General features: G+C 32.4%; 2 protein-coding genes across 2 annotated transcripts; both read right to left on the bottom strand.

The window, feature by feature from the left end:
- Positions 1-382: 382 nt before the first annotated feature.
- Positions 383-2,642, bottom strand: LOC113855617 (transcription factor MYB83). The gene is made up of 2 exons (XM_027487248.1): positions 2,262-2,642; positions 383-1,073 (listed from the first exon to the last, which is right to left on the bottom strand). The coding sequence occupies exons 1-2, from the start codon at positions 2,567-2,569 to the stop codon at positions 383-385; spliced, it is 999 nt and encodes a 332-aa protein (XP_027343049.1). The 5' UTR covers positions 2,570-2,642.
- Positions 2,643-6,394: 3,752 nt separating this feature from the next.
- Positions 6,395-11,928, bottom strand: LOC113854970 (ATP synthase subunit O, mitochondrial). Its single transcript, XM_027486348.1, has 6 exons — positions 11,726-11,928; positions 11,340-11,390; positions 10,798-11,041; positions 9,174-9,286; positions 8,062-8,148; positions 6,395-7,962 (listed from the first exon to the last, which is right to left on the bottom strand). Exons 1-6 carry the CDS (start codon positions 11,834-11,836, stop codon positions 7,834-7,836), a joined length of 735 nt encoding a protein of 244 aa, XP_027342149.1. The 5' UTR covers positions 11,837-11,928; the 3' UTR covers positions 6,395-7,833.
- Between the last annotated feature and the right edge of the window lie 321 nt (positions 11,929-12,249).

Here is a 12,249-nt window from a genome sequence, read left to right as displayed (position 1 = left end):
TTATGACTATTCACATTTCTCTTTGACGATTATTGCACCAACCTATTCCCGAAAAATGACACAAATTGAAGTACTTCACAAGGAAACCACCAGGCCACAAACGACGCAAGAAATGATATCCCAGGCCCACCCTATACACGTGTATGCTGCAATTTTCATTGCAGAACTAAATCTAGTACAATTGACAATTGGGTTACAATTTTTGTAAAACAAGAAAAGAAGAAACAACGAGTAACAACAAGATAAAGATATAACAAGCAAAAGGGTATGTTTATGTTTGTTTATATTTTGAAAAAAAAGAAGATTGGAAGGAGAGAGAGAGAGAGAGAGAGAGAGAGGGTGCTGTGGAAGAATGGGAATTCCAAAGGAGGAGATTTGAAGTTCAAGCTTGGAAATCAAGGGAAGGAAAATATGACATGTCTTGCATCAAACCCTCAAAGTCCCATTCTCCCATTCTCAAGTTTTCCCCTTGCCCATGATTTTCAAATCCAAACAAGTCCTCTACATTGTCGTTGGAGCTCTGAATTTGATGATCAGTGTTATTGAAGCAACTATTATTGAAGTGGTTGTTATGGCTTTTCACATCAATTGGGATACTACTATTGTCCTCAATGCTTCTACTTTCTAGTGGAGGAAGGGAAAAGTCACTTTCTAAACCCATTTTATTAGGTTCCAATATCCCACAATAATCCCCATGAACCCCATCATCTACCATACCAACTTGGGTTAAGCATGCAGCCATGTTGTCAGGGAACCCAGCTGCACCGGTCATGTCATAACGGTTGGACAACAAGGGAAAGGGATCAAATTGGTCAGCTAAGACCATGGCATGCATGGATTGCATGGATGATGTTGATGTTGATGAAGAGGAGTCCATGCACATGGTCATAAGATCATGCTCATTCATGGCCATCATCCCACCCATGACATCTCTAGGTTCTGATGAGTCACTGTTGTTTGGTGATGAATTGGAATTATTGTTCAGTTTCAATCTTTTCTTCAGTGTTGAGTTCCAGAAATTCTTTATCTCATTATCTGTGCGACCCGGGAGACGAGCTGCGATCTGAGACCATCTGAAATTTACACAGTGAAAATGGTTAAAAAGACAAAGATAAAATAAAAAATTAAATTAAAAAAAAAGCTAAAAGACAATAACAACCGATCACTAACACTTATATCACTTAATAATTCTTATAAATTCTTATAATAAATCAACTTTATATAATAATAAATATTTTCTCATATTACTTTTCAAAATATATATACATGTTACAATTGAAAATAGTACAAAATAAATATATGTCAATATAATTTTAATACATTGTTTAATAGTGGTGAAAATTTATTAGAATTTATAAAATTATGGGAGTAATGTATTCAATAAGGATTAAGGAGATTTATATAATTTTGAGTCTCAACAAATTCCAATCAATAATAAAAATTGTGATAAAAAAAATTGTATTGTTAACGTCTAAATGATACACTAGATAACTTGATGAATACAAGGCACTAATATTTAATAATTGATGGGTTAGCGGAGATTTTCAAAGATTACTAGTGAATAGTCAATGTATTATATGGGTCAGGCAATCCTTAAGTAGAAGGCTAGACCACGATAGCTAAGGCGAAAACCGTGACAAACTTTTAGGCTACGTCATTTTATGTAGTTATGATCCAAGTTGATCTCAACCTTGTGTATGTAATTCAATTTCCCAATAAAGAAATTGCTGAATCATTCTTTATATCTAAAAATTTTTAAGAACTTAAATATGAGGTGTTATAGAAGGGGGGTCACGGAATTGTTCAATCCGATTTTTTTTTTTCACTTAATACTAAAATAAACTATAACTTTAATTAAATTGTAAAATGAACATGTAGCTGGAAAATCAAGATCTATATATCATTTAAAAGAATTGAGGGGATAAATAAGAACTGTCAATATATTTTGCCTTTACAAGACATTTTACACTCAGCATTTCGTTTGGATATCTATCAATGAAGTATTCATCGTAAAACAAAATGTAAGGTTCTGACAATAATGTTCTAAAGGACTTATCGTACCCTTTACAAGTTAAATTAAACTTCAATGACATTGCACCTTTTTTGTTTACCCATTTTGGTTTTTCTAGGAAAGTTTAATTTTCGAGCTGATCTTAGTATATAGTCTTATATTAATACTGAATAGTAGGTTGAAGTGGATGTTGTAAGATGAAACTATAGCAATGCAAGGAAGGGGGTGAAAATGGAGAGAGAGAAGGTACCTATTGCCAAGAATGGAGTGCAAATGAATGATGAGTTCTTCCTCTTGGGGTGAAAATGCACCACGTTTGAGATCAGGTCTCAAGTAATTGATCCAACGCAGGCGGCAACTTTTACCACACCTTTGAAGACCAGCATTTCTAGCAATGTCACTCCAACAACCTTGTCCCTTAGTTATCATGTACCTTATGAGTTTCTCATCTTCCTCAGGTGACCACAACCCTTTTCTTAGCTTGCTCTTAATGTTGCTGTTGTTATTGTTGTTGTTGTTGTTCATTTTGTCTTTGGCCATGAGATCAGGTTTCCTCATTTACCAGCCAGCTACAGAGTCTAGTGTTGATGGGGTATGAGAGCTATGAAATGTGTGAAGGCTTTGAGGCCTTTGATTTCTTCTTTTATTAAGTGAGTTGTGATGGAGATCTATGAGAAAGCTATATAGGTGAATGATGATTTTGAGAGACAGAGAGAAGGCTTCATGGGGTGGGAATGGTAAATAATGATGACACTGATGGTTGTGGGGTTTGCTTAAAATATGAATATGTGTGTGTTAGAGAGAGAAAGAAATGGGATTGTGTTTGTTGGATGATAGGTAGAGTGGAAAACGGATTGGAGGGGGACCTCCTTAACCCAAAGAAAGAGAGAGTGATCAGAGAAACAGAGAAGGATGGTTGGTCATCTTGTCTTTGACTCAATTCTTGTCTTTTTCAATACATTTTACTTCACTCACAAGGTAATCATCATCTTTTATTGTATGCAACAGAAACAATTTTGCTTCCACTTCATATAATTCTCTCTCTCTCTCTCTCTCTCTCTCTCTCTCAATATAGGCTTTAAACTTCAAATTCACGTGTGTTGAGACTAGAGAGAGAGAGAGGACTGTGCTACCTATTGTGATTTTAATTTAATGGGAAAAGTGTTGCACGCTTGACAAAATGTTAATTTTCAATTTCTTTAATAGTTGTGTGTAACTTACATTCTTTGCATGAGTTTCATTAGGGGGGCTAACCACTTATTGGCATACTTCTGAAGCAAACAATGAACATCTCCCAACAAAGCAATATCCTTTTTTTCTTTTCATGTCATAATTTTATCATAGCCATCCATTGGAGAATATGGCTCTCATTTTGTCAAACATGAAACATGACTTACAAGATTTTATCATGACTTTGAGCTGTTAAGTACAAAAAATTTCACTTTTAACCTGCACAAGTTACTGCTCAATGAGGACAATGGCAATTAAGTTGCAGTACTTTGAAGACTATTATAAATCAGTAGTTCTTGTTAAAAGTTCGTTGCATCATTAAAGATACTATGAATGGGGATTAATTATATCAATTAGAAGATTATTCTTGTCTACTACTTGGCCAAAGAAGAAAGGTAAATGATGGGTCTGGAGTTCCTATACAACGTTAAGATAACTTAATTGAATGGTTAAATTTTGGTTATTTTACTTCATGTTCCATCTTTGACAAGGACTTCTGCTTGTCATTCAAGGACTATACGTGTATTTCTTATCCATAGTAACTACCTTACCATGCCTCTTTTCCCATATATTCCTTATTATTTTGTTACAGAACTTCTTTTTTAATACAGTATCCATCATTTTATTCAAATTAATTTTTTTTCTAGTAATCTAATTTTATATGTGTTAGTAGTCTTAATATGCATTAGAAAACAGTGACAACATTTTGGCTTTGTACAACGTGCCAGGACAATTCCAAGAAAGTATCTCCTGGTACAGCTTTCAAATAAAATGTAAATTGAACTTGTTTTTACCAAATAGAAATATCAACCTGAAACTTCAACTAATTAGCAAGACACATGTCATAAAATTTTTCAAGTCTGTGGATAAAAATATGGACACATTCTATAAGCCGTCCTTTTCTTCCTAGCTGTCAAAAGTTTATCTCCCAGAGTGATTCCCTTTCCATTACCTAATTACCCTTTAGACAAGCCAATTATTTTACAGAAAAAATTTCATGAAACTAAAATATCAGTCACAGTCCAATTCAAAATCACATACACATGTGGGAGTCTCTGTCAATTCCTAGATATTGCAAGGGCAATATAGTTATTCACTCTCCCAAATCTCTGTTCTGATAGAGACTTCCACAATCTTCTGAGAAAAAGTGAGGCAGAAACCTCTCAATATACTCCAATGTTTCAAAAGCATCATTTTTCCGATCAACAGCTGTCCAGGAGAAGAGGGAAAAGAAGGGGGGAAAACCAATAAACTAAAATCCTCTTAATGCTTATGAGGGTGTCCCAAGCAACATTCTGCTTTGTTACGAAGACAAGAAAAAACAACTCATCTGGGTATTATGTGTTACACCTTGTACAACATACTAAGAATCTGTTACTAGAATGTCAAGACCAAAAAGTGGTTGTACTTTAAAACAAAAAATCATGAGCTAAAAAGTGAGAATACTCGGAAAGAAACACGGAAGTACAAGGTTGAGGCTCACCAATTTTAATACACACGAAAAAAAGGCAAGATACAATATCCAACTGTCTTTTCTTCCTCTCTATCTTTGTAGATTTATGGATTAAATAATCATCGAGGGGACATAAAACAAGTGCATAAAGAGAAATTGATTCATGACTAAACTTGTGTCATCCAATTCCACATGTTAAGTTCCCTCCCTGTTTTAGTTTACAACCAAACAAAAATTATTCCGAACAAGGAAATTTTTAACAAAACTCAGGTGGAAAGAAAAGTTACATAGGCATAAACCCATAATTCTACAAACAAACAAGCCTCAAGTATCAAGCATCATCCAGATTAGCTTTCACTGTAAGAAGCTGAAGACTTTATATATGGTATCCACTCGGCTTCTCTTCGGGATGAACCGTACCAGTTAAAATACTCTAGTTGCCAAGTAATTTTCTTTAGAGTAAACCCCGATTTGATTCCTGAAAAAAAATTCACTTTATTCAATTTGGTCATTGAAAAAAAAAAAAGAAAAACTGTCACTAAATAATTTCTCCAGATTTCAAACTTGAAACAATTACTTCTTTAGTCACTGAATAATAGTAAAATATAAAATAAAAAACAAATCGGGTACTAACTCATCTATAATTAGCCTCTTAAATTTTAAATTTTAGTTTTTAAAATTAATAATAGTAAATTATGTTAGTTTTGTTGTTAAAAAACGTTAAAATTAAGTAAGAATGATGATTTGTCACATTAAATAACACATCCTAATGACACAAAAACAATGTCATTCTAGAATTTTTTAAAAATATATTATTTTTGTCAAAAAAATTTAATATCTTTAGACAACAAGGTTTCTCATTGTCTTCTACTTCTCTTTCTTTCATAATATATTTTTTCTCTTTTGTAAGAAAAATAAAATTAGCATTTCCATTGATATGTTAGAAATAAATTATGATAATTTATCCCTTGTTAATCTCAAAGAGGTTTTGAACCATAGAAAAATCATTATAAGGGATTGCGAGAGTTTCACTAGTAGTTTAAGTGAGAAAATTCAAGATGGAAGAACATTGTGAATATCATTATACCACTGGTTAGAAGAAGAAAGAAAATTCCATAGAAAAAGTAGAAGACAAAGAGGAGACCTTATTGTCCAAAAATATTAAAATTCAAAGACGAAAATGATATATATTTAAAATATTTTAAAACAATGTTGTTTTGTGTCATTGCTACCTGTCACCTAATATAACAAATCATCATTTTCTTGTTTAATTTTAATGTCTTTTAACGACGTAGACTAACGTAGTTGACGATTGTTAATTTTAAAGAATAAAATTTAAAATATAAGAGATTAAAGTGAAGGTTTACTCAAAACAAATAATGTATCAATCTAATTTGCGACAAAATTATTATTATTGACTCAAATTAATTCTAAAAACATTAACTCAAGGAATTAATTCTTTTAAAGTAAAAAAATAAAAAATTGAAAGAGTCTATCCACCATTAATTTAAAATTAATTATATATACAAAATGCTTGAATTCAAATTAAGGATGAATAGACATTCACTTTTTCTCTTTACACACTTCTTCACTTTAGAAGAGTTAATTTGTTTAACTCTACATGAAGAAATTAAATTTTTCTGCATTTATAATCTCAAGGGACTAAATGACCTTTTTTTTTATTTTTTTTCTGGTGATGCCCCATAGCTTTTTATAAGAAAGATTACACAAACTTTTTTGTCTTGTGCAATGTATTTGTTATTTACATGAATTTCAATTATATAGAGGTGGATCATAATTTGCATGAGCATCCTCTGTAGCACTCATTTCATTGCAATCTGCAGAAACGTATAATCTAAATACATTTATGCTGAAACAAACAAGTCATAGCTACAACTCATTTAAACCTCTTCCATTTTGGCAAAGTAACTGATTTGATTCAACTGAGAGCTGAGGTAACACGATTGTATTTCATGAACTAATTATGACCCAATGTTGTCGCTTTACCTCTCAATTGCCTGATCATGTGATAAAACATCATGCACGTTTCGCCCCAGTACCGTTTATGCAAAATTTATCCCAGAAAGTTAACATATTTACCAACCACAATTTTAAAAAGTCAATTGTCTTCCTTGTAAGAGAACATCAGATCAAACTGTACGTACCTCATCCAATAAATTTCTCGAAACCAAAATTATCTGCATGTGTTTTTCCATTTTCAAGAAACACAATCCTGAGAAAGATGATTGGGGACATTCTGGAGATCCTCATAAAGAGAATGCAGGAAATTGAAAAAATAATAATAAATAAAAATCTACTGGCACTGGAATCATTTTTATGGATCAGTAGCAAACCTCCCCAGGAAAGAGCACTTTAAACTTATCACATGCTGGATGCAATATGATCCGAGTTTAAAAATATTCAAATAAAAAATTCAAGATTTAACAGCCTAAAGTAGAAAAACAAAAAAAAAAATTGCAAAGATACCTTATAAAGTATTTTATAACACAATTTAAATTAACGGTAAACAAATTATTATTTTCTTAATTTATCTCATTTGAAAAAATCAAATCCTAAATTCAAGACTACAACCATACTTAATATGTATTTGAAAACACGTTAAAAAATTTAAAATTGTAAATTCAATACAGAAACTCCTAACAGTAAAATAAATCCTAAAAAGAGTTAACCAAAAACATATTGCAAGATAATCGCAAAAATTGGCTGTTGAATCTAATGCTAATAATTAATAGTTAACCATCCAACGACTACATACAGCTTCATCTTTTACTTAGTCTGTATTAGGAAGCATCATTCACATATAATCATCCAGATTATGACAAGCAACCCCTAAGAAGGTACAAGGGCAACATATATAATTTGAAGTCTGCAATCCTTGGAATGATCAAACTAATACCAATGGATAACAGTAGTTAAGACCTTAAAAGGCCCAAAAAATATATTCAGATGCATTAAAATGACAACGAAGCATAACAAAAAGTTGGAAAGAGGTAGCTTTTATTTGCAAAATGATGGCATTCCATCCCATTAAAATCCAGATCCCCACAACTTATAAACAAGAATGTAATACTTCTTCCTTTAAACATTGATGACAGATTGCCAGGAGAAAATTGCTCTTTTAGATATTGGTAATATTTATGGGATCTCGAAGCATCCTCTCCATCTGTTGTGCCCTTGTCTTAATAGACATGTCAAAGACTTTCTGGCTAAATTCCAGCACAAGACCACCAAGTATGCTTGGATCAATCTGAAAAACCAAAGTTAACAATGTCAACAAGAAGGCACACAAATACATGTGCACACACACCGGAAGGAGGGGGGGAGGGGGAAGATACCACACTAATACCTTCTGTTCAAGATTAACCTTTGCCCCCGAACCAATGATTTCTTGAAGAGTATCCTTCAGTGCCTTTTCCTCTTCAGCGGGAAGAGGCTGGTATGAAAGTATAGTAAGTTAGCAAACGGAGTAACTTTTCACACAATTTTTCAATGAGATAACTTCATATCACATATCCAGTCAATCATTCAAAAGCCAATGCTAATATAATTTCATAAACACACCAACATACACTGCCATCAATAAGCATGAGCATTCAGACAGTTTACTATAGAAAAATATGAAGCAGTAAAGCTTTGCACCAATGACATGTGAGCAGCATAAATATAGGTTTTTGTTAATATAATACCTTTTGTTTTTCATAAATATGTTAAAAAGTTATCACTTCAAATTTGTTGACAATTCTCCCAAAAGTATATCTTGTTAAAATACTCCTAAAATTAAGTGGAATCCTCACTTGCTTTTAGGAATATTTTAGCAAGCTACAATGTGAATTTGTTAAAATACTCCCCGAATGTGTAATTTGCTAACATAACCCTAAAAACAAGTGGATTAAGCAGCACAAACAAAGTGATGGTACTCAGAAACCATGAAGGATAAAGAATGAGAACAGTGAAAGTGGTGGAGAGCCACTGTTTCCAGTAGTTTCAACATGAATGCTATGCTGAATTTAAATTTTAAATTACATGTATAAACGCCATCTTCAGTTTCTTTTTAAAATCAAAACTTAATTGAGATAAGTAGTGCTGACAATTACATCTACAAAAGTTAACCCACATCACAATATCAAGTCCAATTATCATATTGACAAAATTATGGACCTAAATTCTGCAATTGAAATACAAATATTAATATGCTGCATTACATTTAACAAATACTATAGTTACAGCAGAAGGTATCCCGGAGTTTTAAAAAGTCCTACAGTGAATAACTCTGTCCAAAGAACTTCCAAATACACAACTCAACTGTCTATTTTCCTACAGTGCATATGATATACTTATATACTTCTACAGATCAGCCAACATGACAATTAATACTACAGTTATATTTAATAATACATGACTGCTCCTAATAGTAATTATTAATTCCCAGTAGTTATTATCAATTCCAGTCATACTTACAACAACAGTAGTCACAGTCGCTTTGACTTCTCCCTTGTATGCCATTGCCAGCTCTGCAAACCTCTTCGCAATGTAGTCTATGTGTTTAAGCCTTCCATTCTCAGCAACAATAACTTCACAACAAAAAATAAATCAATGAAACTGTGTCAGGAAAACTGGAAAATAATGTAGCATCTAAGTAGTTTTAGATAAATGAAATTGTTTTAAGTGTTACAAAAGGGGAAGCCAAATAACTACCAGTCTTCCAATACAACCAAAAATTTGAAATATCCAAGTACCATGGCATGTCACCATGAAGACTAACATTATTATTAAACAATGTCATCATACTTTAGGGGGGCAGTAAAAAAAAAAAAACAAGTAATCGGTAATTGCCATATTTGTGAACAATATGACCCACTGATATACACATCTATCGATTCCTATGACCAAGAAAAGTAATAAATGATTACTCCACAAGATTCCTACTTTTAGATTTCCCAGAGTAATCTCACACCCAGTGAGAGACTAATCTCCCAGGGTATGCTGCTAGATTCCTTTCTGCTACACCATAATTTCAGCCCCTTTTTTTCCTTTTTATGTAATTATTGCAAAGGTGTAATTTTATTTATAATTCAGACAAACTAATCTCCCAGGGTATGCTGCTAGATTCCTTTCTGCTACACCATAATTTCAGCCCCTTTTTTTCCTTTTTATGTAATTATTGCAAAGGTGTAATTTTATTTATAATTCACACAAAGTAATCTAGGTGATTTTTACAGATAAGGTCTATGAACACAGTAAGTTGAAGATGACAGGAACTAACAAACATTTAGCAATTATCAACATGAAAATGGAAATTTGAGGAATGAAATTTCCAGAATTCAGAAGTTAGTAAGATCACAGATAAACTTTATCAGACCATTGGTGTAAATTAATTTGAGTCTTTAAGCTGAGGTAGGAACTAGAGTAACATGAGAATTGGTCATACTTATAAATGTAACAGTACAAGAGCAAAAGTTCCTTAGCTCACACTCACATAACAGGTCCAAATACAGACATATACATGAACAAAAGAGAAAATTCAAGTAGAAGAGTTAAACAGGAAGTACAATAGGTGAATGTGAAAAGTTTATGAGAAAAAATCCTTTGCTTCTTACATTATTCATGTTGGTTAGGGTTTATGCATACCAGAATATTTACTCTGTAATCCTTCCATTTAATCAATACAATTTCCTTTATTTTCCATTACAAATCCCAGGATCCTAATACCACTCTATATATTTTACCATTTCCCCTCTTGCACCCAATGACTCATTCTGGGCCCTAATACTCTATATGTTTCAAATTAGAGAAACTAATAGAACACAGATCCAAAGACAACAAGGCTCAAAATACATCAAAGTTATATAGTCCCTCTGCATGATAAAAAAACTCACTCAATCCATTATATATAGGGTCAAAGATACAGCCTTGAAAACTTCAGTGTTCCATCTAAACCAAATTAACCAATACACATTAGAATGGAAAAATTATTTGGTAAAGGAATATTAATCTATCGTGGATATCGGTAATTTATCATAGAAATGAAAATGTGAAAATAACTTTTAAGAATTATAATATAATAATTGGAAGCTTATCATACCAAGGAAGTTCTTTGTAACTTCTGCAAACTTAGCTTCACCACAAACATCCTGGATGACTTTTACTCTAACATCCTTAGCCACAGACAAGTCCCTTATAAACTGTGAAAATTTATCACTATTCTTTATTGCCTCAACAAATTGCAGAATCTCAGACTCAACCCTGTCCACTGCTTTAGCCTTCACCGCTGCAATATACAAAGCAGAGGCATAGTTTCCTGAACCTCCAAACAAAGCCAGAGGGACCTAAAAAGAAACAAAGAAGCACAAGACAAGGGATAAAAACAGATCAATCTATCCATAACAACAGACAAAAACAGGGGGGAAAACATTTTACAACCATTCGATCAGACCCAAATGAAATACTCTATATGATGAAATAATAATAGAAACACTCCACTTAACAAACTATTTAATAAAAAATATATCCAATTTGGTCCTAGCAGTTTTAACTAATCAAATGTACACTGTTTTTTCAAATCTTTTCTTCCTTCCATTAACCACAGACAAGAAAGCACAATTCAAGACCAATATATCCGATTACCTTAACTTTGTCATCCTTTAGCCCTGGCACATTAGCATAATTTCTGGAGGCCTGCACAAACATAAGATACAATATTCCAAAAATAAATAATTAAATAAATGCAGCCACTAACAAGATATGCTGAAACACGAAAATGCAATGATCTGAGTTAACTTTGCCTCACTCACTTCTGAATCTCAGACAGAGAACACAGCGTAAGTTATCGAAAGACACAAGGGGGAATTTAGCATAAAAGGGGGTTATGGTCACACACTCGTAAAAAGGGGGAATTTTTTTTCCAAAAAAAATTACAAATTTCAAAATTTAACAATGGGGGAGGTTCTCGAACATGGATTTAGCAATAATCAGAGGAAAAATATATTCAGATTGGTTTGCTATTTTCTTACCAGAATGGAAGGGGCAGCGAGGGATCGATTGAGAGTGGATCTCTGTGTACTGACAAACCCTAATTTGTAGAAGAGAGAAATCCCCGATCTGACGCGGTTGCACAATGCCATCTCTACGATGCAAAACCCTAATTTCTCTAGCTTTGATTCAGGATGTTCGGTTCTGTTGTTTGAAGAGAGACCAAACAGCTCAACAGTGTATAAATAACAGCTTATAAATAGTAGGAAGCTAAATAAAACTACAGGGGAAGCAGTAAATTTTAACACGTGATGACCATACATTTTTCCGTTTGTTTTTTTCTCGTACCTTTTTAAGCAAAATTTAATTTAAATTTTTTGGACTATCGGATAAAATTAGTAAAATACGTTTTTAATTTTTATCAATGTAATGTTATTGTCTACATTTTTTAATTTTAATGTTTTGTAAATTTTAAATTTTTTTAAAATGATTTATATTATTTATTATTCATAAAATGATATATTTTATCCTATTTATAGAAAATAAATACTTAATTCATCATTAT

Source organism: Abrus precatorius, unplaced genomic scaffold (assembly GCF_003935025.1).
Source record: "Abrus precatorius isolate BTA unplaced genomic scaffold, Abrus_2018 Scaffold11, whole genome shotgun sequence".
Taxonomy (NCBI): Eukaryota; Viridiplantae; Streptophyta; class Magnoliopsida; order Fabales; family Fabaceae; genus Abrus; species Abrus precatorius.
This window is presented reverse-complemented; position numbering and strand designations above follow the sequence as displayed.

What these genes read in the sequence shown, in the direction of transcription:
- LOC113855617 (XM_027487248.1), bottom strand. Translation starts at nt 2,569, where the DNA reads ATGAGGAAACCTGATCTCATGGCCAAAGACAAAATGAACAACAACAAC. An exon ending in CACTCCATTCTTGGCAATAG is followed by an intron (nt 1,074 to 2,261) that starts GTACCTTCTCTC and finishes TGTAAATTTCAG; the next exon opens with ATGGTCTCAGATCGCAGCTC.
- LOC113854970 (XM_027486348.1), bottom strand. Translation starts at nt 11,836, where the DNA reads ATGGCATTGTGCAACCGCGTCAGATCGGGGATTTCTCTCTTCTACAAA. An exon ending in TCGCTGCCCCTTCCATTCTG is followed by an intron (nt 11,391 to 11,725) that starts GTAAGAAAATAG and finishes ATGTTTGTGCAG; the next exon opens with GCCTCCAGAAATTATGCTAA. An exon ending in CGACTGTGACTACTGTTGTT is followed by an intron (nt 8,149 to 9,173) that starts GTAAGTATGACT and finishes CTTTCATACCAG; the next exon opens with CCTCTTCCCGCTGAAGAGGA.